At 44.1% G+C, this 19,626-nt stretch overlaps 1 protein-coding gene across 1 annotated transcript in view; it reads left to right on the plus strand.

The window, feature by feature from the left end:
* Positions 1-19,626, plus strand: part of TMIE (transmembrane inner ear) — a 36,558-nt gene that overhangs the window by 11,380 nt on the left and 5,552 nt on the right. The window contains exons 2-3 of the mRNA XM_052808846.1: positions 2,697-2,814; positions 19,144-19,293. Coding sequence (XP_052664806.1) covers positions 2,697-2,814; positions 19,144-19,293 — 268 coding nt within the window. The remainder of the gene's footprint in view (positions 1-2,696; positions 2,815-19,143; positions 19,294-19,626) is intronic.

Genomic DNA, 19,626 nt, shown 5'->3' on the forward strand with positions numbered 1-19,626 from the left:
TGACAACTAGAGAATATGCTGTGTGGGAATTACTGCCCACATATTGTGTTGCCTTTCAAGGGTTCTTCAATCCTCATTCCCCAGCGATAATGGGATTTAAATCAAGTGTCCTTTCTGAACTTATAAATGAGCCCCAGTATCTGTCCCTGTATCAAATCCGCACGGCATTTCCCTTTTAAATATCTCAAAGCAAAAGTAGGGAAGCAGCAACATTCCTCTGTTACCAGTGGGGAAACTGAGGCACCGGGTGCTCATACAACAGGAGGCAGACAGTGAAAGGTGTAGATATGAGACTTCCTGATTTTGTCCGATACCTATGGGTGAGGAGGCCGCTGCTGTGACATTGCTATGAAGTCTAGTGCCATGTGGGATGTCCTACAGTATCTGACAGGAGCTGGCATACGTGACACAGTGCAAAACCTGTGCCCTGCTGGGTGGGCAGATGGAGGACACTCCACACCACCTCAGACAAGACTAGAGGCGTGTATTTAAGAGGTTGAATCCAAACCCACTCACATCTTTAAAGCCGAGGAGCTATGAAACACCACCAGAGAACTGCAGATCACTCCAATTTCTGAGTCTTCCTCCAGAGGAGCATTCCCTATCTAGAAAGGGGGGGTTAAGGCAACATCAGAGTGCAGATGTCCAGAGCTGTCCTGGTTTCAGCTGGGATAGAGTTAACTGTCTTCCTAGTAGCTGGTACAGTGCTATGTTTTGAGTTCAGAGCGAAGAATGTTGATAACACTGATGTTTTCAGTTGTTGCTCAGTAGTGTTTAGACTAATGTCAAGGATTTTTCAGCTTCTCATGCCCAGCCAGTGAGAAAGCTGGAGGGGCACAAGAAGTTGGCACAGGACACAGCCAGGGCACCTGACCCAAACTGGCCAACGGGGTATTCCATACCATGTGACGTCCCATCCAGTACAGAAACGGGGAAGTGGGGGGGCAGGGATTCACCGCTCGGGGGACTGGCTGGGTGTCGGTCGGTGGGTGGTGAGCAATTGCACTGCGTATCATTTGTACATTCCAATCCTTTCATTATTGCTGTTGTCATTTTATTAGTGTTATCATTATCATTATTAGTTTCTTCTTTTCTGTTCTATTAAACCGTTCTTATCTCAACCCACGGGTTTTGCTTCTTCTCCCGATTTTCTCCCCCATCCCACTGGGTGGGGGGGAGTGAGTGAGCGGCTGCGTGGTGTTTAGTTGCTGGCTGGGGTTAAACCACGACAAGAGCTTTGACACGAGCCCCCAGAGAGGTACATCCCTGGAGAAGGAGCTCCACAACAGGACATCTGGTGACAAGATCCACACCTTTTCTCCTAGCAGACCCAGAGCCAGCCCTGCCTGTAGGGCAGAGCAGCCAGGTTTGGCCAGGGTTATCTCTGCCCAACAGATAGATCCTCTACTCCTACAGCAGCTCTGGTGAGGTCCATGCAGAGCAGATGTGTTACCTGGTCCCTTCCTGCCCTGGTCCTTCAGGCAGTGGGGTAGCTGTAGGCTACAGCAGTTACTACGCAGTTAAAGAAGGTGGGAACCAAGTGTGCACCATGCCCTAGCCCTCCTTGCAGGTCCTACGAAGTCTGAGCAGAGAAAAAGGGACCGGTGCGAGGTCAGGAAGGGAACGTGCACCAAGAAGGGGAACAGACCCAACAGCTTTCAGCACCAAAATGCCAGTCTGAGCCAGGGAAGCATCTGCCCCGTTCTCCTGGCAGGTCTTACAGTATAGCATGAAGAGAAAAATAGAAACAACAAACTCAAACATCAGCATCGGCTGCTGTCTCACACAGGATAACTTCTGCCCTATTTGATCTAGCAGTTCTTCTGCAGTGTTTCTCCAGGGTTCAGGAGAAAGGCAGAAATTACCCTCCAGGCACCCAGAGCATCCTCCTCCCGCGGGCTGGGGCCAACTGCAAGGCAGTGCAACAAGTGGTGACCCAAATCCCTTGGGAGCTGCTTCAAGCCAAGGCTCTCGTGTTTGGCCCCTGCCTGTGCCTGGCCGTGGGCTCTGCCGACCCTTGAATGTGCCCCATTACCGTGGACTCTGGCTCCATTACTATGGATTACTGGGCTCTCTGCTCACCCTGGCTGCCACCCTGGGCTTGCCCTGCTCACCTTCCTTGGATGGTGGGATGGGGTCGTGCTGGTGAAGACCCCTGTCCTGCTGTTTGTGTTGTCCCCCTCAGCTCCCCATCCTTAGGGAGCAGCTGGCTCTCACCATTTAGCTTTTTTCCTCCTTCCCGTCTCATCCAGCCTTAGCAGAGCAGATAACACTGCAGTGCGACTTGTGGAGAAGTCTTTTCAAAAAAGTAAAAAAGCCATGTCGTATTTTGCAGCTGAGTTTTAAAAATATCTTTTAAGGATAGGAATGCAAGGTATAAGAAATCTCCTCCTGACCCTGGGAGATGGACTCTCTAGAAAAAGGTGGGACTTTAAGAAACAATAGCAAAAAGATTTGCTTTGTAATCATGAAAATTGTCAACGCTTCAGATAAATTTCAAAATGGCAAAAGCTTTACATACAAACTTTTTATTGAAGTCTCTATTCCTCAAAGATTTCCAAATTGTTGGGGGGCCTGTAAACTGGGGTCTACCATCTCCTGTGCTATTGGCATCTTTCTGACTGTTTTAGGGACCCTTGCAAATCTTAAACCACATTTCTCTTTTTTTTTTTTTTCTTCTTCTCCCTCTTTCCCAGGCCACCACAGAACCCCCAAAAAAGAAACCGGACCCTGTCACTTCAGAGACGGTGGTGATCTGGGGGCTGCGACTCTGGCAGGTGATTGGTATCTTTGCCATCTTTGTCCTGGCAGTCAGTAAGTCATAATTCTCTGCCTTGCACCAACCACAGCACCACCCCAAGTAGGACTGGTCCCTGGTGGAATACAGACCAGATGGCCATGGAGGTCACAGGCTGAGGCTCTTTGGTCTCTGGCATCACAAGTCTACACACTGAGGGGGTTTTGCAGCAGGGAAAGGCAGGTGGGATCTTTGAAGGAACCACAGATGGTCCACCATGGCTTCATCTTGGAACATAGTGATCAACAGGTCCTAGCTGGTGGCATCCCAGAGAAGAAATACTGTAGGGCTGTGCCACAACTGGGACTGTGTTCAGCTACAGTACCACATTCAAGCCCAAACACGTTATAGCCGTGGTCCTGCCCTGTCGCACAACCATACAAACTATATGGGACCTCCTGTGGTGCTGTCCCACATGCTGCGATAAGAAGTCTCAAGAGGTCTGCAGTCACAGCCAGACCTGGCGTTAAGGTCCCTAACTCCAATTCTGGGTGCCAAGACTTTCAACTTGATTCTAGCAGGGCTTTCAAGACTTAAAACCCTCCTTTTTTTGGACCCAGGCATTGGGAAGCCACTGGCTTAGACCTGGGGATTGCAGGGGGATGGGATCAGACACTCTCCCAACACACTTTGAGGACCTATCTGGGTATGGCCAATTCCCCACCAGAGTGTCTTTGTCCAGCTTCATCCCCCTGCAGCTCACTCTCTGGGAAGAGTATAAGCCAGCTTCATTGTGCATTGCTAACTACTATCATGAGCTTCCTTACGAGAATATCACTTAAGACACTATCAATCAACCCCATCAAAATTCAAAGGAAGGATCTTCTGCTCTTTCCATGAGCCAGCTATAACTTCAGACAAAAAACCAGACCAGTTTGATGCGAGTCAAATGTGATAAATCAGTTTCTTTCCCATCTTCTTGTTACTGTCTAGATTTTTGCAAAGTATATAACTAATTCATTTCTTCCAACAAAGTTACACTGACTCATCGACAATTCCCTTGAACTTCCTCTTTTTCATGTTAGGGACAGGTGAGCAGAGGGACAGAGCCTGTCCCCAGTCCCTGAAGGTAAATCCCATCAACTTGGAGATCACCTCAAATCCTTACCCACTCCAGGAAGGACATAATCCAGCCATATAGACTTAGATACATCTAAATCTTCTAGGCATTTCTTACCGTTCTCTTCTCATTCTGGCTTGTGGCCCTAATTGCTTGTTAAAATTAACTTTGTAAGTAAAACAAGTAAAACAAGTAAAAACAAGTAAAACGAAGCATTTTAAAGCAGCTGAAGGAAGGTCTTGAGTGCCTGAGCTTTCTTCTGCATCACTTCTGCTCTCATTCCTCATAAGCAATGAGCACTCTCCAAAACAGAGTGGCCACATGTAAGCTCTTGGGGGGAACAGCCACATCCAATGCCAACCCCGACCTACAAGCAGCCGTTGTTTAGAACACGGGTTTGCTGGGCCAGCTCTAAAAACACAGTATCGCAGACAACTGATTTCTAGTGCTCCCTGTTACTTTTTAATTTGCTGCTAAAACCCCTTCTGGATGTAGCCCTAATCTAATCAAAGAGCCCAGCAGTCTGTGTGGCGTTGTCTCTGCTGATATTGGGGGAATCGAGTCACTTCTTGTTGCCACAGGCACCTCTTCGGCTGCTGTAGGTGGCCTCTATCAGTCCTTCCCTGATAGCCCTCCTGTTATGTTCCCATGCTCTGTTTAAACCAGCCATTCACATTTTCAAAGCAAATACAAGCATTTTCCTCTGTTTTCTTTTCCCCTCATTGGCCTTTCTGGGCAAACACCTCATCCTACACCCAAAGTCTGAGGGTAACTACTACAACTTGCCTGCTCTCCATCAGTGAAGCTTATGCTAATTCATCACATGCCACAACACCCTTTGCAAACAATCACATGAAACTCCACAGAGCAAAGTAAACATGGCCAAATATTTAACCCTAGTGACTCCATACACCATGTGAAAAAGGCATCAAAATTAACAGCAGGAGCTTTAGAATGCAAGTAGACTGGTGAAGGGGTTTATGTAGCTTGTTTTCCTTGGCTCAGGGGCATCAAATTGCAAAGAAATTTTTGCCCCAATAGGTCTGACTGTTTTGTTGTTCATTAGAAATTGGCTCTGGCAATACCAGCTTATTTAGGGTTAGAAGCATGGAAAGGCTGCCATGCTGGCAAACCAACACATGAGATGGTGCACTGCTTGTGGAAGAGAAACTAAGCTTTTTTTGGTTACCTAAAAATATCAGTAGCAAGACGCAAACACTCATGAAAATTTACTCATCAAGTGACAGCCCAGAAATGAAATGTAGTATAGAAAACAACATATAAAGAAAGTTACAGCCTAGTTATTTAAAGTGCTGAAAGCAGACAATTATGAGAAACTAAAAAACTTGTAAGGATCTGTGTTTAGACAAGCAAACAAATAGGTTATGTGCAATTCAGTAACGTCTGCTTTAAGGTTCGAGTCCCCACTAACACACACAGGTAGTTCAACAAATTCAGACCATTATGTCAGCCTGCTACAGATATATATTACTGGAGGAGTAGGAAAGTATTTGCTAGGAGATCACAGGGTTTTGAGTTGCTGAAACACAGAGTGATAAATAGATTCAATATATCACAGCACGTGATGGAGCCAGTTTATGGCTCTACTGCTCTGTTACAGCCTTTTTGTTTGAAGAAGCTGTCTTTCAATGAGCAGAGGGGATTGGAAAGCAACTGTACCAGCTCAGTCAGCTTTACGAAAACAGCAAGTACTTAGTGAAGACAGCAACTATTGACCAAGTCTGTGATCCAAGTCAAAACAAGGCAGGTTTAAACTTAATGACATTAGAATAACACAATCGTACAATCGGTTCTCACCAATTTCTCATATCTTGCTCCAGCAACATCGTCCTCCTCCTTTGCTTTGTGACCCCCAAAGCACTGATGGTTCCCCAGCTTTACCAGCAAAGCTTTAACTCTCAGGAGCAGACACAGGTTTTACTGCGAGTGAGCTCTTGGAAGCTGCCTTGGCATCAGTCCGCAAAACTAGGCAATGTTCTACTTCGCTAATGGGACAAGAGCTGGAGAAAAGCTTTAGCGTGGCTCCCTTTTTCTGGTTCCAGGAGCACCTCCCCAGGCAGAGCAAGAGGGTAGCACAACCTTCTAACACTAACCCTCTGCACTAGGAGACAGAAGAGCATCCTTGCTGGAGCTTCTCAGGGCCTGCAGGTGATCCCGTTGGCTTACCATCTCACCTTGTTATCAAGGCTTTAAGGGTGTGTCTACTTTGTCACATGCATTCAGGTGAGGAGTAAATGAGGAGAGATGCTTTTAAAGTTAATGCCCCTAGCTACTTTCCTGTAGGTGAATGTGGAGCGCTTGAACTGGATTCCTTTCAGTTGAAATGGAAAGAGAAGATAGTTGCTCCAGAAAGGCATGGTCCCAGATATGCGTGATAATTGCTAAGGGCAGCCACAGGACCAAACTAGAGTACCCCACCTGAAACACACCGAGCATAGACCGCAGATCCTCCACGCTCTTCCAGCCCCCAAACCTGCTCCTGCTCCTGCTGCGTGACAGGACTTGCAAATATAGGTATGGTCTAGGTGTGGTTTCCAACTCTTGCTTTTAGCGGCTTCCACAAGATGGCATCATCACATAATAAAAGGCAGAAAAAATGGCCAAATCCAAAACTCTCTTACATTTCCTTGTTTAATAAAAAAAAAAACAAACCCAAAACCAAAACCAACCCCCCCCTACATAAAGGCATCTTATATGTCAACACACACCACCGAAATGGGAAAAAAGTCTCTGGGGAGATCTTCTGACTCATAAAAAGGTTTTGGGGCAGGTTACAAACCAAAGGGGGCAACTCCTAGCTCTACCCAGCAGAGACCAGAAGAGATGAAATGTTTGCACCCCTGTTAGCAGAAGGCTTTTCTGTCTCTCCTGCAACAACTGACAGCCAGCTTTCTCAGATACCATATGAAAGCATCTCTCTGTCAGACCCACCCATCCCTGTCTTTTTCCTTTGTTTCTGCTCTGTGATAGGATATGTCACAAGAGAAACAAAATTTTGGGAGTAAACCAGCCCACAGTAGAAAATATAACTTAGTAGCACATGCAGAGCATTGATCAGGTGATACTGGAGACGTAACTCTCATGGATGTGTGTATCATTACACATTTCCTACTCATCTACTAAAATACCAGGAATGTCAAATCTTTTTGCTACAACTGGAGAAGGCACATGAGAGCTCATTTTTAAAGCAGACACAACCTCTGCAGGGAAAAATCTGTAAAGAAAGGGAAGAAAAAGAAAGTTTCTCAGGTATGACACACAACAGGTCAACTCAGTGTTCCTCCTCTGCCCCCAAGATTTTAGATCAGTCATTTTGTCCTTGGTTAAAGGAAACCTTCCCTTTGGGGTATTTCAATCAGGTAAAGCAAGGCAGGCCATCAGGCTGGCGAGTGTCCCAACAGTGTGCCTTGAAATCCTTATCGGGGCTGCCTCGCAGCACCCGGCATAATTCCATAATTCAGCTCCTCTGGATTGCTTCTCTGAGCACTGGTCGATAAGAGACGAGACCCCTTGCAGGCAGGAGCAGAGGCAATGGTTGCACCTGCCTGTCTCTTTCTTGGAGAGACTTTGATGAGACAACAACAGACAACTAAAATGAGATTAGCTGTCAGGAGGATTTGATTCACTCAAGAGCACTGCTATCTGGTTTCTTGGTCACGCTTTTTTGCTGCCTTTTTTATTTTTTTTTGTCCTGTGAAAGCTGTAAATAGGGAACTGAGGCCCAACACTACCACCCTGGTGGGATGGAGTTGAGTCATAACCTTGGCATCTTGCACAGCCTGCTTCATCCACAAAGACTGAAGCCTTTGCACCAAAAGTATTACCCTTTGCAAACTGCAGTGCTGTGATGGAGGCAGGGGTGGCCCTGATCCATCCCTGGGAAAGCCAGCAGCTGGCCCAAGGCTTGCCCAGCGTGCTCTCCATTGACTCCCCCTTTTCTTCGGCATAACAACCACCATCAACATTTTTAAACAGCTCCGTGGGCTGTTTGTTCTCCTCTCTGGATGTTACTTCGGTTTCAAGGTCTGCTGGTTTCCTTGTTTACAAACACCCCCAGGTCTTTTGACAGCAACCCCCCAGGGACAATGCAGGCAGCACCTCTTTGAGTAACGCCCCACTGATTTCTGCAGAAGCAATCCAACTGGGTCTGGATGCAGGGCAAAATGCATCCATCCCTGCTGGCATATCCCTCTGGAGTGAAAGGCATGAATAGAGGGGAGAGGGCCTGAAGAGGGTGACGGGAATAGGGACAGTGCTGGGAAGACGAAGCAATGCCTCTCAGCTCCTGCCCAGAGTCCTCCTTCTTCTGTATCATTCCAGCTTAATTTAGAGTGTCAGCCAGATGTATTTCAGGTACCACAGGCAGGGAAAGACCCTTTTCCTTATCATCCTGTTTTGAATACTCTGTTGAATGGAGAAAGTGAGGGAGAAGGTAGGATGGAACTGTAGCAGGAGGTCCCCACGTGGGGTGGGGATACAGCAGAGCTGTTACTGCATCCCACTGCCTTGTTCCAGGCGTGAGCTCATGCCTTGTGCTCAACTCAAACTGAAAAGCAAATTGGCTTTGGATGATATCTAGTTATCATGCCAAGGGACTCCTGAGCTACCTTTAGACCACCTTGTGTCCATGAGTGGTGGACCTTTAATGCATCGGGTGCTGGTGTTTTAGTGGCACCAGAACAGCTCTGGAGCCATGGAAATGGGTTTGCATATCCTTACATGTAGTCCACACCAGGTCTAGTACTACTGGGAAGCATGGCTTATCTGGATGAGGAGTGACAAAGTAGTGGGCTAAAGCAGAAGCTGATTGCAAAAGTAGGAGGCTCAGTTCTGATCTTTTTCCCCTACCTTTGTGTCCTTCTACAACACCTACCAGAGATGGTTTCCCATTCTCACCTATGCCAGTCAAATAGTAACATGTAGCCCCAGACATGAGCATCAGTAATTTTTCTCCTGACATATAACCACAGACATGAAAGCTTAAAGCAGCAGGTCTGTCATCAGGAGGGATGCTTGGGAATCATTAATGCAAAGCTTTTGCTTATCTACCTGCGTAAACTGGGAGTCTTTCCTTTGAACCTGTCAAAGGTTCAAGAGGAGTATAAAATAGTGTGAGAGTACAAGACGGGGAGGCTCACACTCAACAAACATGTTCCCAGGAATCAAGTATTATTTAATGAGCATCAACAAAGCTGTTAAACATCTTGAATGCAATTAACTGAGTGCAGTTTAATTTGAAGTGTTAGAGGTTTTATTTATCAACTTGCTGCGGGTGTTGAAGTATAACTGCCAGGCAAAAGATTTACACTATTAAATAACCATTACTTTTTGGATGGCAAAACAACCCAGATGTTTCCATTAATGTGCAGAATTTCCAGTGAGGCATTGATAATTTAGGCTGGCTCAGGGAAGCTCCACATGGTGCTTTCTGACAGAGACTTTAGCCATCTATCTTCAAACGCTGCATCACCAGCAGCCCAGCATATGAGAAATACTCATCAGGGTGCACAGAATAATACATGCAGAGATGGATGCGGGGCGGGGGGGGGGGGAGTACTGTCCTCTATCACAGAGAACATCACTTGGGACAAGGGATGGCTCTTACATGGGGACAATAGGTTGAGCCCCTCTTTTGCCCTCAGCCCAAGTTCTGACATGGAAACCTCTTATCCCCCGTGAGACATTTTCTTCTGGCTTAGAGCTGTTCTGCAGTTGTGTGCCTACAAAAGAGCCCAAACCCCCAGACTTACTGGCACCAGCATATGTAGAACAAGCACAAAACAGGGTGCTTAAGAGAAAAGTTAAGTACCTTTTACAAAGGAAGGACAATTTTTTAAGTACTCCAATTAATAACAAGTAAATATTCTTTCTTGTTGATTATTTTGATAACAAATAACCTATGCTGTTCTTGTTTTGTACTGTAATGTTACCTTAAACTTCCATTGCTGTGCATGCTCACACAGACACAAACACACACCCAAGGCTACTACAAAATTAGTTGCTGTGATCCCTATCAGCTAAAAAGCATTGGACATGCCATTGCCTGAGGCTGGCTTACCTTAAATGTGACAGCTATCAGGTCACATAGAGGGGGCTGTGTCTGGACTCTGCAAGGGGAAGACCATGGTGGGGGTCCAAAATAGCTCCTCTGTGTGGGTGTTCCCACCAGCTGGAAGCCTAACCTACTTCTTCATCCTCCCTCCTACTCGGTGGCCATTCATGCTCAAGGCAACGGGGTGATGGAATGCACGGATAGACTCTGGCCCAAGGTGTGCTTGAGATCTGCGTGGGCCAAGCGAATATCACTTCTGTATGGCTTTATGGATCTGAAAATGAAGTCAGATTCGCAGCCTTCCTGGGCAAACCCACGTTGTTAACTCTTCATGTTCTGATTTATTATTACTATTGTTATTTCAATAGACCATCATCATTTGAATTCCCATTTGCCCTTCGTGTGCAATTTCATCCATGACCCTGCCCACGGCCCCAGTGCCTTTTCTCTACCCAGTGCGGAGAACAGGCACAAGCCACAATCTCACACAAAATCCAACTAACAGCAAACAGTAGGGATTTTTCAGATTCCCAGGGCAGGGTAAATAACAGCCCATATCCTTGCTTCTCAGCTGGTGTAAATGAATGTAGGTAGCAGCCATATGTTGCTTGCAATTAATTATGAGTTGAAATCTGTGTGTATCCATAGGACAGGACTACATGAGGTCTGGGGGTAGACGGGTCTGAGCTGCGCACATTAGATCCAGATGGTTTTGATCTTCCAAAGTCACAAGATTAGCTGTAGGTGTTGGGATCCTGGGATTAGTTGCTAGCTCTAGTTTGACAGAAAAGATAGGTGCAGCTTATTGACTATTTTTTGAATAAATGCCTGACAAGAGGTGTTTATCCTTGTTAGCGAACAGTCATCCTTAGATATTGCCTCACACAGCTGCAGTGCTGGCTCCTCCTCGTGACAGCTCCTCTCCCTGCATGGAGGCAATGGAGAGGGTTCAGTCCCAAACCTCTCACCCCCTGGGATGGTAAATCCCACTCCTGCTCCCAGCCTTTAGGACGGGATGGTGGAAAAAGAAGGTTTGAGAGCTCCACCCTAGCCTTCATAGCTATTGCACCAGGCATGAAAGACCCCAAGAATGAGACAGAAAGCATAAGCAATCAGGAGCTCTTTTAAATTAGGGTTTGTGTTAATTAACAGCTCAGATTGCCAGCCAGAACATCTAATATGGACTTTATCACTATGATTCATCTCACCTACCTAGAGATACCTTTAGTTGTCTACCTAAGGATGAGATGACCTGTGTCCTCACGTGCCCTGGATACCCTGTCTGGATCTACAGGGATGCTCCAGGGAGCTCCCAGTGACTACCTGCTTCTTTTTGTCCCATACAACAATTCCTAGGCCAGAAATCTAACTTTGCTCAGACCAAAATTTCCTAAAGAAACATTTGTTCTGATGAGAGCTCCAACCCTAACCCATATTTTTCATGGTGAGCTCAGAATAAATACAAAGTGGCTGCTGTTAAAGCTTTCCTTCTTGCCAGTAGACAGGAGAATAAAAAAAAAAAAAGAAGTGGAAAGAACCACGCAGGGAGTTAGCTGAATCCATTCAAACAAAATGCAGTGAATGCAAGCAGAAGCAAGGATCTATGGTTGGGATAAAGGAATATAGATAGACCTTAACTGTAGAATAAACAAACATTCAGTGATTGAATCATAATTAGTAAAATTCAGTAACTATTATCAGAACAAAGCAAGCAGTTAAACAAAGCAGTTCAGGGTAAAGATGCAGTATGGAGTTCTTTGAATGTATTAGCATGGGTTAGTGAGAGGTAGGAAGGTTTTTTGACATCTGTATGCCATCCTGGTGAGATGCTTGTGCCTATGTATGAAAACAAATGCTGAAAAAACAAAGGCTTGCAGGAAAAAAAACCCACCAGAAATCCTCACCTCTGTTCTATGCCTGAAGAAAGGTCTTCAAACAAGAATCTCACTGAATGCACTTTGTTTAGCTTGTTGGAGAGAAGATCAGGTCACTTGATTGCAGCATTGAAGGACTTTAGAAAGAAAAGAGAAAAAAAAGTATTAAAGATCTTTTTTGTCTAGTGGATAGAGGTGAAAGCAGAATCTGGAAATTAAAACCAGGTTAATTCAAATGAGAATTTGAGAAATAAATGTGGCAGGGAGGGTGATTAAACATCGCCACACTCTCCACCCCTTAACAGCTCTCCCCAGAGTAAGGTAGGATTCATTCCAACACAAGTTATTTCACTCAGGCAGTAATTAAACATAATAACCTGTGATGTGCAGAGAGGTCAGATGATGCGATCTAATGGTGTGGACAGACCCTCATTTCCAGACACCAGGAAAATGTCACGTGTAGAGGCATAGTTAAGCTTGATGGCTGAGCAAATACTGGAGTGGCCCTGACCCCTTGCAGCCGTTCTTTCAGCATTTACAAAGGTGGACATACTTAAAAACATGTTTTGCCTGAAGTCATATAGGCACAACTATTGGGACTACAGTCTAGATCTCTTCATTCTTTGGCTCCCATTTTTGCTTTCTAGGAAATTAGTACACTAATCCAAGTACTAGATTTCTATTGAAAGAATAGCCATAGAGTGGGATAAAATACAGGACTGAGAAGCATCTTGAGAGGGCATCTAATTAATCTCCAACCTGGACTTTAAATCTGACATTTTTACCATCAACATCTCTCTCTTTTCCAGAAGCAAGCAGATCCTGAGTCCCCATTGCTGCAACCCAATCCCAAGCCTGAGCCACAGCAAGGATGCAGTTACATGCCCGGTGTGTAGATGGCTGCACACCCTTTAGAGGGAAAGCCTCTTTCTTCCGAAGCACTAGTATCTCAGCACTAGCTCTAGTAGCAGCGGTGGCATCTTTAAATGAGGTGGTTCAGGCACCAGCAGCAGCATCTTCTCGGCATCTGAGCACTCAGGGTGGACCAGTCCTACAAGCAGCCACTCAAGCACTAATTAATTTACTTAAGAGTTTAGTAGCCCTCACTGGTCATTCCATTATCACAATTAGCCGGTTATTAACACTGCCCTGAGTAGCTTGAACAGCCAAAAGATGCTAGCTTTTTCCTTAAAGCATCATTGTAGTAATATAGTAAGCAACTCTCCAGGCTTCTCAAAGAGCATTTAAACGCAAGCGCTGCAGTTAACTTGCCATTGAATACATCTGCATTAATTGCTTGCATTATTAACAATGGAATGGCTGCCTAATTAACTCAGAGCAGCACAGGCTACTTTGTTAAATGTTAATTAAATGCTTCATTGGCAGACTGTATTTTTCAGCTTCAAAGGGAACAAACCTACTGTGTATTGCAGCCAATTTCCATTCAATTTATAAAACCATTCAGTTCTCAATCATAGCCTTGCTGAAATATTACACCATGCAGTCTCTGGAGAAGATATTTCATTTACATCGTTCCTGGCTCCTAGGAGAACCAAGTTTTTCTTTCCTTCTTTTTGGTTGTTGGGGTTTTTTGTTTGGTTTTTTTTTTTAAATTTACTGCCCAGCTAAACTAGAAGCAACTGTTACTGTTGACGAGCTAAATTCACTTAAGTGAACAGAAAAAAAGAGACCAGCAACAGGGTAACTTGGCCACACGGATATTTAGTTTAAGCCAATAGAGCTCCTTTCATGGTCTTTTGCATATACTCTTAGCTTGCTTCAATTACGAAACAAACTATTTTAGTTTAAGCCAGTGGGAGTAAACACACAGCCCTTATTTAGTCACAAGCATCTGATTGTTTGTGGTGGAAATTACGTGTTTAACATTTGCTCTGTTACTGTACTTCAGATGGGAGGTTTTTGGGCCATTTCTCAGCTCCTCCAGCCTGAATAGTATTGAATATGAATATTAGGAAGACATTGCCTCCTGTAAAAATAATGAAAACATGCTAAAAATCCAGAAAGGAGCAAGCCTTAGAGTTCTTCATTATTTCCCAAGTTTTTTCATATATGCTGAAGAATGAAAATATATAATTTACAATACCTTTTTTGTCATCAAAGATAGCAAAAAAGTTGACTCCTTTAAAACACCCATTTCATAAAGGACCACGAAGAATTTGTTTCCTCCTTGAAAAATTACATTTCACACAATCAGCCTGGCAGAAACAATGAAAAATTATTTGATATGTTGTCAGCTTGAATCTTTGGTGTGGAAAGAGAACACCACGTGCAGAATCAGACCTGACTTTTTAATTTTAAAACAGAAATGGTCCTTCAGAATAGGTGGCTGAATTCAACCACATATGTCAGGTAACTGAAAAGGAAAAAAAAATAGGTGAGAAAATGATTTTTAGAAGCCAAACAGCAAAGCAATCCACAGCATGCTATTGAAAAAGAAAAGGCCTGTATTCTGAATTGTGCAGTTCATGGAAGATGCTTATTATCACAGTATCACAAGGTCATATATTATTAATACAGAAAAGCTGAGAAAATTGAGAGAATTTAAAATGACTCCACTACATTTTGTTGCACAGGGTGTTTATTCTGCTCCTTTACATAGTTTGATAGCAGAGAAAACATAAGTAACATCACCATTCCAAGACTTGATGGTGAATATTTTCATGGACCTTCCATGGTTCTAATGGGGCGCTGATACATCTTACAGAGATTGCTTTAAGGTCACCATAGCATCAGACAGGCAATAGTTTATTCAGGCTGCATTTTAGAAGCCTTCTCGACAACTAAAATGAAAGTTGAAATTCTGGAAAGGAAAAGGAGACCCATAGCATGAAAAATAGGGACTAAATATTGCTTGACAGCAGCGTGAATAAAGCATTCACCTGGGGAATAAGAGAATTGGTGAATGTTTAATATAAAACAGACATTCAAGGCTTGAAGTCAGGTCTGCAGAAGAAAAGCATAACAACAAATTCTCAGGTTACATCTAAGCTAAATGATCCCTCAGATATTTCATCCAGTGGATCTAGAATCAAAAGTGATCAAGTTATCACTATTCAACTGAGTTGGAGTTAATATTCCTGCACATATTCATACGCCAAACAAAAACTTTTAGTTTAAGGTACATTCATTGTACATATAACCCTCATGGAGGTTTTTAGTTTTGGGGTTTTTTTTATATTATAATTCTCTACCCTGAGAACACGGGCCCATCAGTTAATGTGCTCAACTGATGCCATGTCACACACTAAACTTTGGTAAGAGTATTGCTTTGACGTTTAACTCTCATGGAAGAGAGTACAGTCCAATTCTTGATCTGTTATCTTATAGGAATGGATATTTTTAAACAGCAATCCTCATTACCAACCATCCTCACATGATGGCTAAGCGTAACCGGTGTCCAAAACACAGCCCAGTTGGTGGTGATGGTGCAGGTCTGAAGTGAAACCAGAAAGTCATGTCCATGGATCAAGGTCTGGGTCAATGGGACACATGACCAGGCATGGGCACAGCTACAACATCCACTGCAGCGGACCTCCTGTGGGGGTCAGGAACGATAGCATCAGCTTAAGAGTCGCTCCAAATGAAGAAAAGGGAAGCTTCCACTGAGGCTTCTTCTATCTCCTCCTTCGAAGGCCACCAGCGGCATTACTTCTCATCTGGCCCTGAACGCAGGCAGCCAAACCCCAGAAAGGGAACGGTGGTGAGGATGATCTCAGGACCCTTACAGGCATCTTCAGTTTCCCAGGTTGTCTTTGGAACGAGAAAATCTCTGCTCTTCCAGCGGAAAATAATGTTAATCTTGGCATCAACAAAGGCCCAGGAAACATTACAGGTTACATTGCTTTCTGGTTCACTTGATGCATAAATTATCAGTGGAGCAAATACAATCTCACCGATTTGAAGCAGGAAAAAACATAAAATATCTGCCAGGCACAACAGAAATGATGCTAAGATAGCTCCAAACTTCTGATATGCAACAAAAGTTTCACTCTTAACTTCCAAAGTAGTTAGAAGGGATTCACCTCTTCTAACTTGGGGAACTGTTCACAAGCCTAAATGTAGATCTCTGATGTCATTTGGGAAACCTTAGGGCACGTTTTCCAGCCTCTGGCTCTCACTCCAGGGGAACACAGCTCTTCCACAGTCCTGCATCAGACTGGGCACTCCAGGCTTTTTTCGTAGCCAATGGGCAGAAAGGCAGCTGCAAAGGATGATTTATTTGGCATACCTTAGATTTCTGTTTTAAGATGAGATTAATCACCCTGTAGAGATCCTTCTTTCTCTCCATCAGTGATAAAGGGAGCCTGGAGTGACTGTTGGAGACCATACTCTCTAGTTCTGAGAAACCCAAACCAGAGCAAATGAATTCACCCACTCTCTCCTGTGTCTGATCTGGAGGGAAAAGGAAAGATACCGAACAGGCAATAACTTCCCACTAGCAATGAAATGATCATTCCTGGCATCAGTTAGTGTCCTAAAGCTCCTGTACCAAAATCTTATTCACTAGCCTATTCTTTTAAAAAGACAACAACATTCAGTCCAATACTTAGCCCCTTGCATGGCTTGAACCTCACACTAGGCACAGCTTGCAAGGGGGATGGAGATAGGAATAATACTATTATTTTCACATAAGCCTCTTGCTCCGGTGGCTGGTTATGAATCATTTCACATCCCAAGACAACATAAGCCACCAGTACCTCGGTGTAACACTTCGTCTTCATTAGAAAGGTAACAGAGAGCTGAGCTTGCGATTGTCCTGTAGCAACTACCATTTTTGTCCTTAGTAATTGAAAAGAAATAGAACTGTGAGATACAGAACAACCCCTACACCTTCCTGCAGGGCTAAGCCAACTACTATAATATTGGCAGAAATTTTGCCCTTGATTTTCAAGGGCATTGACTAATCTCTTTGTGTTTTCCTTGAAAGCTGACAGTCTTATCGTATATCAATCTCCAGGAAATAGGGTGCTAATTTTCCTGGCAAATTTTTCTCAAATGTGAGTAGAGGATTTCCTGGCTTAGCTGAATTCCAGAGTGCTTTTAGGAAAACAATAGACCTTGATTTAAAAGTGGTTAGAGATAAAACACTTACCCCATTCCCCCCAGTTAATTGTTTTCCTGCTTGCTGTCACTGTTAAAAATGCATACTTATGTCTAGTCTGACCTTGCCTTGAGTCCTTGCCCAGCACCTGGGTTTTTTTTTTTTGTCTGCTAGCCTGAAAAGGTCTGTGCCATCCATTAGCTGCCACATAGCTATAGCGGGCTCTGTGGGCAGGCGCACAGTGAAATCCTGCTGCCCTGAACAGCAGGGCAGACCCAGCTGTGTACTTTCCAGATGTGGTACGTTACCCACTTGCTAGGTGCCGAAGTTGTGCTGCCGCTAATGCCATACGGGTACCTTGCTTTCCTTGTCTAAGACAAATAAAATCTCAACTACCCTCAGCTTGTTGCTGACCCTCATGGAAGCGCAAGGATAAAAGCATCTTGATTGCTTCTCCAATTACAGGTTGTTACAATTTCATGTTGGTTTAGGCAATTCACTTCAGGTGTTTCGTCCTGTTGTGACATTTTGATGGCCCCAATTGTGATTCTACTACAGCACCTCCACAGCAAACTGTTTAAGGGGAGTGATATTTTCAGCAGCAAAATTCAGCAAAGAGATAGAGGAGCTGCTACACTTTGCTTTGTAACTTTACACCAACCTCAAACCACTGAGAAATGTATTTTACTACTTTTCTTTTCTCTTTTGTTCTATGGAGAGGTCATGCAGAGCTTGTTCCTGGTTACCGTGATCCCTCTTTACTTAGGAGAGGTTGGACAGGTACAGGACAAACTTCAAGGGAGTAAAATTTACAGCAGCAAATGGTCTGTGTGCTTGTGTTGTGAAGGCTGTCTGCAAAATGGTTTTACTCCTGATGAATGAGAAATGCTAACACTTGGAACCAAACATACAGATCATTTCTCTCATTTCCTTGGATTAGTCTCAAAGGTCTAATACATTGCTCATGGTGATATAAGGCCAGAGGAGATTACCTGACTTTTGAAGTGTACAGAAAATTGGATGCTTGCTCCTTTCTTACAGCGTTGATGTGGCATAGAGGAACTCCAGTTAAAATAAGAGACAGAGCATGTAAAACTGATCACACAACATCTTTCCAAGCACAAGACTCTGCCTGCCTGCAGAATCCATTTCCATAAGGTATATAAACGAGGTTAAGAACTTAGGTAGGTTGGAAAGTTGAGCTTTTGTTTAGAATAGAAGAATCCTTGAACTATTTTAAAGATCCCCAATAAAAAGCAACTCAAAAGTTCATAGACACCATGAGATCTCATGCTTCTTGACATGTGTTTATGACCTGTGGGCCAACTAATTTTATGATTACCTGTTTCTGAGTTTCATTGATCTTTTCCCTGAGGTTGCTGCTTTGCTGTTGTCAGAAGCAGTACATGGATGAACCAATGATGTGCTCAAGCCTGTGAATTCCTAATCTAGGAAACAAACCAATAGTGATTTCATTACAATGAATTGTCTGAGTTGTGATTAGATTTGCAGATGGAAATTCTGAAATAATGTATAGGTTTAAGCATGAAGGGAAAATATATCTTACTAGGATTAAAAGCATCATCTGCATCCTTAAGACATGTAAAGAAGCCTAGCTCATGGAAAGAAGAATGATGGAATAGTAAGCACATGATGGGGGGATTTAGGAGATCTGGGTTCTTGGCCTGCCCTAAATAGATTTGGATGAAAGTCAATTAAGGCATACATTGAGCTCTTGTTCTGGATCTATTTAGAGGGTTTACAGCATTTCCATGCAAACTCCTCATTGCTTTCTTCAGTTGGAGGCCCACATCCCCAGCACCTACCTATGCACAAATGAATGGCTAAGACGTGTTGTCAGGATCCTCTAGCAATAACATACTCTTGAATGGTGCCAGTACCTCTTAATTGCCGCTGTCATTTCCAGACATAAGGGATTTAATTTGTTGATGCTCTGAAACACCGGTGGTGTATATGGTTTAAGGCAATGGTTTACATTGGTTTTGGTGAGAAGGACATGCTCAGTCCTTTACCACAGCTCACCTGAAGAGCGGTAATTCTTTATTTTCAGGTAACTCAACTGCTTTAGACCATGTGACCATATCCCTCAGGCAGGTACTTCCACTGATGTAAATGGCTACAGGTTCCCATTGGAAGAAACTCTTCTGAAATTAATTTTTCTTCCAGCTGTCTTCCCACTGTAAATGGGCCAGCCTGTACTAGACAGGCATCTGCTGACTAAACTGAATGCTCTTGCTTCCTTCTCTCCTTTCCCAGTTATCACGCTGTGCTGTATCTTCAAATGCCGGATTCCCCGGACAAAGAAAGAGATTGAGGCACGATATGCTCAACGGCAAGCAGCAAAGACATATGCAGACAAACTGGAGACTGTGCCACCACTCAACGAGCTGACAGAGATCCCTGGAGGTACTTCCCACGCCCACACCTACATGAGACCCATCTCTTCTTTTGGGGTTGCTTTCTGTATGCATGAATGCAAAGGGCTAGGTCCTCCCTTAGTGTAAATCAGTGTGGCTCCTTGGGCACAACCGTTAAGATATTGCCGTGATTTGGTAAAGCCCTCCTAATCACATCCACTAAACCTGCAGCATTTGTGGCAGCAGGAAGAGTCCTTTAGATGAAAGGGACAGTTTCTCCGCTGGTACAATCAGGGTCATTCCTTTGAAGTCCATGTTTAAAATTTCCAGAGAGTCTGATTCATTTTAAGGGCCAGTTCCTGGGTTGGGGGATGTCAGTAGG

Source organism: Harpia harpyja, chromosome 1 (assembly GCF_026419915.1).
Source record: "Harpia harpyja isolate bHarHar1 chromosome 1, bHarHar1 primary haplotype, whole genome shotgun sequence".
Lineage (NCBI taxonomy): Eukaryota > Metazoa > Chordata > Aves > Accipitriformes > Accipitridae > Harpia > Harpia harpyja.